This window comes from Phoca vitulina, unplaced genomic scaffold (genome assembly GCF_004348235.1).
Source record: "Phoca vitulina isolate PV1807 unplaced genomic scaffold, GSC_HSeal_1.0 scaffold19, whole genome shotgun sequence".
NCBI lineage: Eukaryota > Metazoa > Chordata > Mammalia > Carnivora > Phocidae > Phoca > Phoca vitulina.
Window position 1 is genome coordinate 4134232 of NW_022589722.1, and position 13985 is coordinate 4148216.

General features: G+C 38.4%; 1 protein-coding gene across 6 annotated transcripts in view; it reads right to left on the reverse strand.

Annotated features, from left to right (window-relative positions):
• The window catches only part of KITLG (KIT ligand), an 82070-nt gene that overhangs the window by 1329 nt on the left and 66756 nt on the right, over positions 1-13985 (reverse strand). For all 6 annotated transcript variants that reach the window (XM_032416242.1, XM_032416239.1, XM_032416238.1 and 3 more), the window contains 3 exons: positions 8157-8266; positions 7402-7469; positions 6263-6339 (listed from right to left, as the gene is read on the reverse strand). In XM_032416242.1, coding sequence (XP_032272133.1) covers positions 6300-6339; positions 7402-7469; positions 8157-8266 — 218 coding nt within the window. In that variant the 3' untranslated portion in view covers positions 6263-6299. The remainder of the gene's footprint in view (positions 1-6262; positions 6340-7401; positions 7470-8156; positions 8267-13985) is intronic.

Consider the following 13985-nt stretch of genomic DNA (forward strand, 5'->3'; position numbering starts at 1 on the left):
TGTGGTAAGAGGGTTATCTTGTAGCCTTGAATTTCTCTAACCAGGCTATGAAAAGGTGGTGGGTAAGTGGTAAGGGGAGAGGCTTTGAAAGACAAAGGCAGTGTCTAGAGAGAAATGGAGTAGCATGAAGGAGATAACCAGTGGGGAAGTTGATCACCACCAACAAATAGCAGCCTTCTGGCCACTGAGCAATGCCAGAGTCTTGACTGCCTAGCCAGGTTCAAGCCATCACTTCTCCCAACTGAGGAATAGCTGCAACAAGATCGCTTTCAATACTGTCAGCCAAGAAAAGAAAGACAGAAATCCTGGCACAGCATCCTGACGAAGCCCCTGGGGAGGTTCATTTGGCCTAACATAGCTTCTTGTACTTGTTGAAACACGAAAGCCAGACACTGTTTCATTTCTTCAGAGCTAGTGTTAATCCACTGAGTTTTGGACTCGGCTTTAGGATTTTCAACTTTCAAGTCAAGTATCTATACTTCCTTAACTGTTTTTTTCAGTCACAACCCCTAAATAAATGTGTATGTTGCTTTTTCTTCCCTACTCAATACTCTTTCTCTTTGTCCTTATCAATTCCAGAGTCTCAGTTTTTAAATATTTGAGATCAATGCAGAGGTTAAATATAAATTGTGTAAAATTCCATAGTATATGTGATAAGTGCAGTATTTTTTCCAGTCTCTCTAAATGAATATACCAAAAACCATATTACATGACAATTTACCAAACAGAGAACTCTAGAAACTAGAGAACCTACATTTGGGAAAGGAGAATTAAATCCTGAAAGAAAAATTAAGAAACATTAATAAAACTTCAGAAATCCAAAATATAGAGCAGATATTTTAAAATAAAGCTTGATTAAAAAAGCAAAAGGGAATCACAAAAAGAAAGCAAAAGGATATATTTTTTAAAAAGCTAGTAATAGCTTAAAATTCTAAACTTAAGTAGAGAAGCAAGACTGGAAATCTATTTCTAGTTTTGTCCCCAGGTCTCTTAGCAAAGAAAATAAACTTGAAGGTTTGACAACTGTTTTCCCATAAAACAAAAGCTACAATTTTTATAATGATACCCTAGGTCCTAGTAACAACCTCATGAAATGAGCAGGGTGAGTCATATTATCCCCTTATTATCTGTGAAAAACCAGGGATTAAAAGACAACGGACTCATCCAGGAACATACAGCTTAACTAGTTGCAGAGCCACGGCCTGAACCCAAGTCTAATCCCTTCTAATCCTCTATATTATAATGTGCCTACAGAAGGAGTTCAAAGACAAATCCTCCGAAGCTCCAGAAATTCTTAGGAAACATCTAGTAAAGAGTCACAGATCTTGCCCAGTTCTGTGTGTGTGCTCAGTGACCAAACTTGACTCAAGGTCATCCATATTCCAACTCTAAGATCTATTATCTTCTGTCTTAGCTCAGGTCTGCAGGAAATGTCCAGGTTGTGTTTCTTTTGTGAATCTCTCCACCAGCCTAATTGTAATAAGAATTATTAAATAATATATTTATTTATTATTATTTTTAACACTTACCCATGCTGGGGTGTGTCAGTCCTAGTGTCTACAAACTCATGCTATTTACGGTCAAACAAACTGGGCCCTCTCCGTGACGATGCAGTCCTTCTCCCAAGGTTTCAATTTAAATTCTTTGTAGCTGACTCCCAAACCCCAAATCTATTATTTCCAGCCCTGACTGTTCTTTGAATTTCCAGTCTAATGTATTTGGTCACTGGTATTTCCTAACAGCTCCTTCCCTTATTTTTTTTTAAATGGCACCACCACCTGGTTAGTCCCATAGGCTCTAAATCATCCTTGAGTACTACCTGTGATGTCAAGCCTCACATTCCACAGTAACCAGAATGTGTTGATTCTTTTACTGCATATCTCCAAAGTGGTTCATACTTTCCTATTTCCATGGCTGTGACCCTAGTACAGGTCATCCTGTTTGGAAGATTGGCCTCCTAAGTGGAACTCCCTGACTCCAGTTCACTGCTCCTATCCATGTGGTCTGGCCACACCAACATCTCATTACTTTCCTAAACCTTGGCTTTGATTGTATCACTCACATCTTTTCTAAGCCCTCCAACATCTCTTTACATTACTCAATACAGTATACGTCCTATACTTGGAATTTTTCAAACCGATGCCCACACCCTTGTTTCTCAGCCTTTTATCCCCTCATGTATGACCTTCCACTGGAGTCCAACTGTACAAATGGACTCTTGAACTCACACTCTGCACTTTTGGCCTCCCTGACTCAGTTTATGCCATCTGCAGTATCCGGATTACTCCTTCCCTATTGCTATTAAAATTTTACCAATCATCCAAGATCTGGCTCAGTATGCCACCTCCATCACCTACATTGTGATGAAGACTTTCTTCTGTTGCTAGTGATTTCTCTCCCTTCAGATAAGGCAACTGTGTATGGTCCATCCATACCACACCTATGTTGAGGACACATCCTGCACAACCATAAGCAATGGTCTTGCCTTTGATCTCTTATTGCATTTGCCTTGTAAGCTCCTTTCATTGCTTTTTTAACTTCATAAACTTCTGGTTTCCTTTTAAAAATAGGTTATTATGCATATGCCTTATTTCCTTTTGTAGGTTATAAGCAATTTGAGGACACAACTAGGTTATATTAAGCTCTGCATCTAACAATCTACCTACTACAGCGTGTTGGAACCACATTTGTAGGAAGAATGAAAAGCAAAATTTTTCTATAAATATTTTATTTCTTTCTCAAACTGCTACATACAAGCTAATAAATGAAAAAAATTCTTGTGGGATGCCAGCTATGAATACTTGGCATCAGCTCGTTGATTAAATCAATTTGTAACTTTTTGTATAGATATTTTCATGTTTGGTGTTAAATAAACACCACTCTAGTATATTTTCACTTAGAGCCAATTTCTTTTGTTTCTAGCTCATTACTTTGTAATCCTTCCATCTTCTTTTCTTGTTTTTAAAATATCAAACCATCCTTCTCTTCATTTTCCAATTATGGGTTATTTCATTTGAAGAACTAACTATTCCATTTTCTATTCTAGTATTCCAATATTTGTCTTAATTTTAGTTGGTGAAACTTACACTTCAGGGAGAAATCCCTGCCATAAATCTGAGTCATTCCCTGAACTTTCCCCTTCCTTGTAAACCAAAAAAAAAAAAATGGCTATAATCCAAATTATATCTAATTTTTAAAATATATAATAACAACTGCACATTACATTTCCATCTTGGTACTTTTTAATACTATTTTATTTCTTGGCAAATTTCCTCTCCTACCATGTCATATTCTGCTCTCCCAAACCTTTTTCTTTATCACACCCCTCTCCCCAAATTATACTTCAAGTTCCTTGGCAGGTTTTAAATCTCTGTTGGTATAGGGACAAGCAAAAGGCTTTACTCTACACAACTGGTACTCAGTAAATGACTACAAATGATACCTATATATTTTGACTTTGGGGTCTGTAGATTCATGATGACGAGCTGGATCTTTTGTCTTCCTTTTTCCTATCCTTCCCATGTCTATTTTTGTTTTTATTTTCATAAATTTTATTCTCTTGTTAATGCAATTCTGAGATTCTTCTCCATTTTTTTCCCAACAAATATTTATTCATCATCTGCATGAACAAGGTATAAGCTATATAGTTTGATGGGACTCCAAAATGAAATTCAGAAACAAATCCTGTCCTGTAAGAGCTTATGGTTTAGCAGAGGACACAAAATGTCTATAAAAGTATTTGTGAAGTCTTATTAATGTGTATTACATTTCACATGAAATGTAACATGAAATATAATTAGAGGGCCATAAATTTGGGAAGTCAGCTTTTTGGAGGTCGTGGTATCTGAGCTGAGCCTTGAGAGGGAGACCCTTGCAGACATGATGAGTAAGGTACTTTATGAAGGAGAAAGCCACTTCATATTACTTATCCATTTCACACTGACTACTCATTAATGTGTGAGGAGTTTATTTCTAAATAATCCCGAGCTTCTTTTTAAACCTAAGTTGATTCATTGTAAACATGAACAATATTTCACATTTTAAGAAAAACAGTCATTTCCCATGACTCTCTTTCTCCTTGCTTTGGACGCTTTACTTTCCTATTGACCCAATTCAGCAAATTACGTGTGCGTGCACACAAACACACGCACGATGAAAATAAACCCAACTTCACTTTCTTAAAGATTTTTAAAAATTTATTTTTTTGAGGTAAGAGATCTTACCCTCTTTCCACATATTTAAGTACACAATATAGCACTGTTGACTATGGGTGTAATGTTTCACAGCAGGTCTCTAGCACTTATTCATCTTGCAAACTAATAAAAACCCTACTTCAGAAGGACTGTCTTCCTTACCAGTGGTTAAACTTTCATTCAGGGTTTATCCACTCTGTCACACTCATTCAACAAGCATTTAGTGAGGGTCTGCAACACATAGGCAACAAGTGAGTTGCTTGTGAAGGAGACACAGTAAGAACCAGCCAGGCTCAGTTCCTGTCCCTGACTGTTCCCTGACAACATATAACTACGCCTAAGTTGCTTGACTATGGTTGCCTTAAAATGCAATTGTTTTCCCTCCTAAACAGGTGCCCTGAGTTTTCCCAGCATAATCCATTTTCCAAATGTCATAGGACAAATGCCACAATTAAAAACCACATGATTAAAGACCTGTGTGCCAAAACAGGATCCCAGCAATCAGTGCAGTCCAAAACCAAACAGAAGACATTACTTGAGACTTTAAGACTCCATTAACCATGTAGTGTGTGGTTTGTAGATGTCTAGCTTAAGGGAACTGAAATGGCAGAGAAGCAACAGTGAGGCTCATGTTGGGATTGAAGGGCAGAGAAATTATTTTTCCTAGAAACCTATAGTTTCAGCTTGCAGAGTATTGCTCCAGAAAATAAAAAGTATCAAGTGAAAGGTCTATTTGTTAACATTATTTGACATGAGCTTAGAGAGAAGGTAAGATGGTGAGCAGGAAAAAAAAAAAAGTGCTATTTATGCTCTGGATATGATCAAGGGCATGATTAAAGGCCTAAATGAAGTCCGTGTAAATAGCATAGTTAAAGTGTTAGAGAACTATGTGACATAATTATTATATCATGTTACTTGGGGCTGTTGAAAAATGTTTTCCAACTACCAAAGTGAAGCCCTGGAGGAGTTAAAAAGCTCTCTGACCCAGCTTCCCTGGGGATGGTTCAGTCTGGAGATAAATCTCTGAATCTGGGACAAAAATGAAGCTGGAAGGACAGTGACCTATAAAGAAAAGGCAAAGCTCACGACAGACCATCTATCTAATAACCCCGGAGAGTAAATGATCTTCTGACAATGAGGGAATGCAGGGAATGAACTGAAGACCGAGGAAGATGAGAGGACATTCATGTTCCACTGTAATAAATGCACTTGAGAGCCCATGGCCATAAAAAAACGAACAGCCAGTTGGCAGCTGAAGTGGAAATGAGCAGAGCAGGAACTGATGCGGGGTCAAGTTAGCGCCATTCCGGGTGCTCCCCAGCCCCCCCCCCCCCCCCCCCCCCCCCGCTAATCTGGCGTCTGCAGCTTGGCCCCTGAGAAAGTAGACAGGAGAGGAAATAGGAGCATCAGTGCCTCCGGGCCGTGGTTTCTTGCTCTCTTTTCTCCCACAAGCCCTCCACAGACCCACACTATCTGTTTCTGGTTTATGTTTACTGCATCCTGGGCTCTGGACTGTGATGAGGCACAATTATTACCAGTCATGTGGCAGGTGGCACTTTACCTTGACAACTTTCTTCTCCTGATTTCTAAGATATTTTGGTCCTTTCTCTTTTTCCTTAAAATAGCAAGGAAACATTTTTGCCATTCACTTGTTTCAGCATCTAACAATTGAGATACTTTTTCTATTATGTTATAGTAGTCACACCTAACTGAAAGGGGTTTTATTTACTCTTCCTCTATTGATATTATTTTATTTTAGTCCTAATTTGTTCTTTCCCCTTGTCTAATTTTTTTCTGGCCTCAGAATTGTAAACACTCCACTGTTAATTTTTTGTATACCTCCCATACAAGATGAATCCACTAATCAGGACCACTAATCATTGCTTGGCCTTTCAAAATGTCAGAACACACATAATTGAATTATGCATATCTAATTCACTGTAACAGTTTCAGTTAGCATACTGACATCAATTTAATAGTCAACTTAATAAATTTTATTTCTAAATTTTGGCATCTAAGATGCTGTATCATTTTTTAAAAATCTTTCATCTTGAATTCTAAAAACTTACCAAGATACGAAAGTAACAGTGTTGATATAAGCCACAATTACACCTCTTGAAACTCTCTCTCTTTTTCTTGCAACATACTGAAAAACAACAAGAAAAACACTTATTTGCTTTTGGACAGAGATTCTGAAGTACACCGTCATCTGGACATTGTATAAGGCAGTTTTTCTGTAAATACAGTAAAAAAAAGATGGCAGAATTGAGTGGAAAGCTTACCTTCATAAGCAATACTAAAGAGAAGAAGAAAGACGTTATCTGCTTCAATATAGTCTTCCCAAGTAGTGTAAAAATTCTCTCTGCATATGCATATACACATACTAAAAATGCCTATCTGTACTTAATATGTGTATATTTATATACAAAGGCATGACAGAAGAGAAAGTAACATGCCAAATGAAACTATAACTGGAGGTAAATCCAAATATTAGTGTTCAGGCAATATGCGGTAAGGTAAAAAGTGATCAGCATCAGCTATAGTAAATGGAAAGTTACCTTAAAAACAATTTTTGTGTTTGGCTTTGGAGAAAATACTAAACAGATTGAGAATAGTTAAGGGCTCCAAAAACTAGAGTGAAGTCAAATACATCAAATATGCAAGAGAAAGTCACTGCAAGTATCCTGACTAGGAAGTAACCTTATGAACTGGGTTTTAAGGGAGAATGAGACAAAGGTACAGTTTAGAGGGGGAAAGGAAAAGCAAGATCCTGTGGCAGCTCAGCCAAGATATCATAAAGATATGAAGATGTTGACTATTGCCGAAGAGCTAAGAGACACAGAGAGGAGGACTCAGTATATCCTGTTGGTAGCATGGAAAGGAAGGAGAATATGCAGACATGCCTCCAGAGCCCCATGACTGGGCGTCTAAGCAAGATGCTGCTGCTTATAGAAATGGAGCTGAGAAAACCTCTAGTGATACCTTAAGATGGGTCACGAAGACACCAGTGTGAAGGTCTTCTACAGGTAAGTGGAGATGTGGGATGGAAGCAAGTGTGAGAGGCAGGAAATGTGGATAAAGACCATCCATATGTGTTGGGAGCTGCCATGGAGAGCAAACAACTTCTTAAAGACATACGAGCATGTGCACGGTCAGTGAATTGGCAACGTCAAGCTTACTTATGCACATACTGAGCAAAACAAAGTACCTTATTTCATTATCCTCTTCATTAATCTGTATATTTTCAACTGTCCTTGTGAGATTTGGTTGTCTCTTCTGGGAAAAGAACAAGGATACATGTTATAAAAATATCAATAAATGGTATAATATTCAAGAGGTTAATGGTCTCTACTTTTATGTCAATAACTCCAATATCAGGGTTTTCCTTTTTTCCAGCATGCAGCATATAAAATACTTTTGCAATAAAAAATATGAATAATGCACCGTATTACTGACTCAACATTTTTAGGGGGCTGGAGGTGAAAAAGTAATAAAGAAACTGAAAGATTTAAATGGTAATCAAATTCAAAAGACATTTCAAAAAGTTGAATCACAATGATTTAGCACATTTCAGAATTTTAGACAGGTCTCTGTGAGAAGAGAACATAAGAACAGAAATCCAAAATAGCAGATAATACAAATGGCATTTCTATTTGGCTTTAAGCACATCATATGATTTGCAGCATATTTCTTCCTTTTTATATTTAGTGCAGGCTATTAAAACCAGTTCCCATTTCTTAAGTGTGCATTTTCAGTGCGAGGGGTTGTCTCCTAAGCATGATAAGGAATCAGGGGAAAACCTTAAGATTTAGAGTCTGCTGAGACTAAGTTAAGGTAGGACCTTTTCTCAGAAAAGGGCAGTGTGGTAATCGTTTATGTAAATATAGTATGCACAAATAAATACCTAAAGTTCACGAAGTTTTGATCAAGAAAAAAAAAAAAAAAAGGAATAGCAACCCTTACCTTCCAGTATAAGGCTCCAAAAGCAAACCCAATTACAAGAGAGAAGAATGCTGGCAATGCCATGGCGGCCCATTGTAAGTTGGAGTCTCCAATGGGGTTTGAGGCCTTCCCTGTAATTAAAACAGTATAGTGGTGAACACAGCATATCCCTGCTTGAGGTTGTCCTCTTATGCTGTGGTTGTTCCCAACTGTTTCCATAATGTATTCTTGACCTAGCTCTGTTTAAAATATTTGAAATGCTGATTTTTCTGCTGAGTATTGTTTTGGGACAGCAATACAAGTCCATGTCGTCTCCAAAATATGTTAAGTTGAAAAATAAAAGAAAACCCACAGAAGGATATCGGACATGGCTGATGTTGACACATACGGAACACAGAGGACATATTCCTAAAAGTGATTTATACTCTCAAGCAAATCCATTTTCTATGACTTTAAAACCCTTTTGTTTCCTCACTCTTCACCCTTTGCCAAGAAATTGTAAAGAGGGCATTTTGCAACCTGGATCCAGGTCGGTATGCATTAAGCTGTTCTGCCTGCCGCAAATAATAAGTCATTAAGTGTACTTAGTGGTTGAAGTATTTTTAGGTACCTCATGCTTAGAGTCATGGCGTTTCCTCATCACATCTGCAGTATACGTTCACTGGATGCCAGAGAGTGCCCAGCTCTGTGCTAAGGACTAAAGATTTGATTTTTCAGACCTTTTATGTTGGAAAGCCTGAGACCATTAAACACTAAAGAATGGCTGCAAGCACTGGTATCTTCTCATTGCTTACTTTAATAGCGAGAGACAAAGACAGAGACAGACAGAGAGAGGGGAAAAAACATGTGAGATGAACTTGGGACTCCTTTTGATCTTGCTCAGCTCCTCCGTGAGCAGCAGAATGATTCATGAATTAAACAAAACACATCTACCACAAGGGTCTCTTCTCTCTGTCTCCTTACAAGGAACAACCTGGTTGTTTATTAGAGACACGGACTCATGTGCCAACCTGTACAAAAAGAACTGAAAATCTTCAGTTTTCTTTTGATGAAGGAATACATTTAGAAATTATACATTTCCAGCAATTATAGGATCAAAATGTAAACTAATCCAAGGTAAAGTGACTGTTTTGGGCTATAATATTTTGCAATATTTGGGATACTGTGTCAGCCTATAGTCACCTATTTAACATATTAAGTACCTAAAGTACATAATATAAAAAAAACAAACCACTGTATGTGTATAAACATTTACAGGGAGAACATGAACTTAGATTTAACCTGAGAGGCAAGAAACAAATCTTATCTACTGCAGAGAGAACAGGAATTGGCTATTTCCCCACCATTTGTAAACTGGGAGCAGGAAATTCACTAATTCCAGGACTCCTATTTCCAAAGGGCTCTAATAGGAAGTTTGTGTGTATGTGTTGGGTGGAGGGTGAGTCATGGGTGCCCCTTACACTTAAGGAAGGGCGATGGGGATGGAAGTGGGGTCTTCCATTCATATAACTATGAATCACTTCCTTGAGACTAGATTAGCGTATCTTCTGATCCACCCCCCATCCTACAGCCTCGTGGGAAATAAGTTTTAGGCATTTTAAAGTAGAATTCAACATGAATTCTTTCATCAAAATAAAGCAGAGTTATAACATGGGATTTAGTATAACTTAAGTGGTACTAAAATTATTGTAATAATATAGCTATTTTAAGGGTTATATAAGATTGTGTATACTAGTCTGGGATTTAACTACCATTTATAAAAGTGTTTTCTCTCAGAAAATGGATTCAGAATTATAAACAATTCTTGCCATTTTGGGAGTTTTAATACCACTATCTGTACATAACTTGGCTCTTTGCGGTTGTATTCCAGTAGCAAGTTTGAATTCTCCTTCATGGCCACTGGCTATATTGATGAAGGATAATTGGAAGGCGGGCAGGTAGGGACTTGCCCCAAGAGGAAACCACCCTTAAAAGGATTTTACACTGCCCTGGAAGGAGCCCTCCCCCCTTTCCCATGTGACCAAAACCTGATTGGATGACAGGCACAGGGAGGGTTAATCAGATTAAAACAGCCTGTCAACAAGCCCATAAAAATCCCTAGACTTAGAAACTCTGGTGGCAACCCCTTTGGGTCCCCTCCCTCCTTGGGAGCTTTGTACTATCACTTTGCTACCACTCAGTAAAGCTTGCTTTGCTGCCCACCACTCTGTCTGGTCTACCTCTTCTTTGAAGTGGCGTGACCAAGAACCGTGGGCACAGAGAAAAAAATCCTGCAACACTACAGCCCACAGCGTCTATTGGGACTGCTGTGTGGTTATGGGATAGATTTGACCAGGTCACCTCCTGGAGGCATACAGAGAAAACAAAGGAAGCTATTGATATTTTTGTCCCCAGACTCCAATGGAAAATGAATGAGCTACGATGATGCTATGGAGAATTCTATTACATATGTTTGGATAGCCAGATGCCCTGGAATCAAGGCGGCCAACACCCTATTCTTCCTGTTCTTTCCAAAAGCCAAATCTTGACTTGAACCATTCAGACCACAGGAAAGACAGGCCCATTAGCAACAAGCAGAATTGGCTTACTAGAGAGTGAGATATTCTGGGATTCCCCACTCACAATCTTTCTCAGGTAGGACAGCCCCTAAAGAAGGTGTTCCAAACAAATCCATGCTGGATGAGAGACTAACTAAAGAGAACTCACCGCACTCTTCCAGAGTAGTGACTTTTTAACCACTTTAAAAGTTCCATTCCCAGGACTATGGCCCCAAAGTCCTAGAATCTGACTAACACACTACAGCAGTCCACCTGCAGGAGACAGAGAGGGAGGGGCCTGATAAAGACAGAAGGGGAAAGGGACCAGAGGAACTGAGCTTCACCTTCTTGAGGGGTCAATGTTAGCTTGCTTTTGTTATTTCTCATTAATGCAAAGAGTTTTAATAGCCAGCCTTCAATTCTCTCCAGTGATACTGCCATCCCTCTCGCAGAGAGAGAAAAAGGATGTTATCAGAAAAGGCCTATTCAGACCTCCAGGGCATGACTCCCAAGAGTTTCTACTGCTGCTATCTATCAGGGATCAATGAGATTTAAACTGTGTGCCTCAAGGCCCAAGTGGTGGGTATTTGGTGTGGATGCCCAATCTAGTACAAGGCTTTGCTTTTATGTAAAGATTGCCACGGAAAACTTGTAGGGTGAGGGAGCACATCTGGACAGGATTTGAGCAATCCCAAATCCCTGGGTTGTTGTTGTAATTGTATCTCATTATTATGAATGCCCAAAATTCGTGGGCACTCACTTGTTTGGTTTGACGAATACCCAACATCTGTTCAAATACAGAACATGTAAAACTGTGCTACAATTTTGCTGAACTCTTTTTTGAATGATTTTGCTTATAGGCATCACCATGCCTGTGAACATAGACCTCTTGGTGCTTAGAAAACCTTCAACTCAGTACTCCTCCTTAATTCAGATTCAAAGCTCATTGTAGGCTTGCCACAAGTACTGACCCACAGCCTTGGTGCACCTATTTGATCTAATAATGACGAACACATATTATACATAAGGCATGGCTCCACATTCAAGCGTGTTAACACATTTCAAACTCAGAAAACTCTATGAAGGAGGTACTATCATCCTTCATTTGACTGGCAGGTCCAGAGAGATTAAGTAACTCACTCAAGGTCACACAGTTATCCAAGGGCTAACACTGGTATAGAAGCCCAAGCAGTCTGAGTCATAGACTGTCTTTTTAGATGTATGTAATGTCAAAGTAAGGACTTCTTCCGTAACATTTAAATACTGTTTGCAAGGATCTTAAACATTCTTTTAGTGTGGTATAAAGGAAATTACTATTATTTTGAAAGCACAACTCCTTTAGTGGATAACTTGAACACTTTTATAAGGGAGATTCATGGGATAATATAAGATACGGAGAGGACACTCATATCTCAGGACTCCTTCATATACAGTGGTCCTCCACCTAGCATGGCCACTTTTTGGGATTTTATCCTGCAAACCAGCCTGGTCACTTCAAATTTCTCTGCCCATATTCCCCCAAAAAACCTTACCTCCTTTATGCTACAACTAAAAACATTTACATGCTTCTATTAAAATACATATTGTAATATATACACAATACATATGATAAAATACAGGGACTGTTTCTCTTACAAGAACATAAGCTCTACAAGAGCTAGTCTTTGCGCATGGGTATCTAAGTGCCATATTGATGAGTGATGTCTCCTGACAAAAAGCAGCAAATTATGCAAGACCCATACTTTTCTACAAAAAGGAAAAAAAAAAAAGGAAAGCAAAACAAAGAAAAAAGAAGGCTGACCATTCATTTTGTAATAAAAAAAATGAATATGTGTTTTATATTCAATTGTCTTTTGAGGTAAGTAGAAAAGACTTTTGCTTCCAACCATGATAATAGCAGATTACCCTCCCCAACCTAAATAATTATTATACTAGACAAATTATTTGAGGCAGTTATTTTCATACACTAGACAACAGGTAGCTCAAAAATGTAATCCCTAAGAGAGTAAAAACACATGGTGAGGCCCATGATTGTCTTCACTTTCTGGCTGGGAGGTATGGAAGATAGAAGCCAATTAGGGTTCAGTGGTCTCACTGAGATAGGGAATCAGAGACTGAAGTTCAGGGTCTCCAGGTGTGGCTGGAGTTTGTAGGGCAGGGTTACTGGTGCTGTGCAGAAAAGGAGCTATGCAGAAAAGGAGCACCAGAAATCTCTGGAGGAATATCCTTGTCATTGGTTAAAAAAATAAGCTGTACATCCGAAGGAAGAGACTTCATAAAACCTGGTAATAAACAATACCTGGGAAGCTATGACTTGACAGTCAATCAGAGACAAAGGGTCTCTGACAAGCAAGAATGGGGAGATTTTCTAGGCATTCAAGAGGTATCTCAGAAATTCCATACCTTCGAAATAAGCCTATTCTCCCCCTTTCCTCTAAGCAAGCTTAAAAACAAGACTGGGAAGGAAAATAATCTGCCACTAACTGAACTGCCTATCTGTACAAAACTCAAAAGTCTCTAAAGTAATGCTACAAAATCTGCATTCTCATAAACATAGTATCCACAACATCCAGCATGTATTCAAAAATTACTAGCCATGTAAAGGAAATGTGACCCAAAATCAGGGGGAAAAAAGCAGTCAATACACACCAACCCTGAGACAACCTAGATGTTCAGATTAGGAGACAAGAACTTCAGAGCTTTAGAACTACCGTTGACCCTTGAACAATGCAGAGGTTAGGGGCACCAAGCTCTTGCAAAGTTGAAATCTACATATAACTTTGACTCCCCTAAAACTTAACTACTAATAGCCTACTGTTGACTGGAAGCCTTACCAATAACAAACAATTAGAACATATTTTGTATGTATATCTATTATATACACTGTATTCTTAAAATAATCTAAAGAAAATGTTAAGAAAACCGTGAGAAAATACATTTATAGTACTGTAAAAATCTGTTTATAAGTGGACCCACATGGTTCAAGCCCTTGTTGTTCAAAGGTCAACTGTATATCCAGGGGCCAAAAAAGAAAATATTATCATAATGAATATGCAGATGGAAAATCTCAGCAGGAAAATATAAAAAGAATTAAATGCAAATTCTAGAATACAAAATACAAACTTAGCAATGAAAAAATGTACTAGATCCAAACCCATAGAATATACATCACCAAGAGTGAACCCTATGTAAAACAGGTACTTTGAATGGCTATGATGTGTACATGAAGGTTTATCAATTTTAACAAACGTACCTCTCTGTGGGGGATGCTGATAACAGGAGAGGATGCACATGGGTGTGGGCAGGGTGTGTG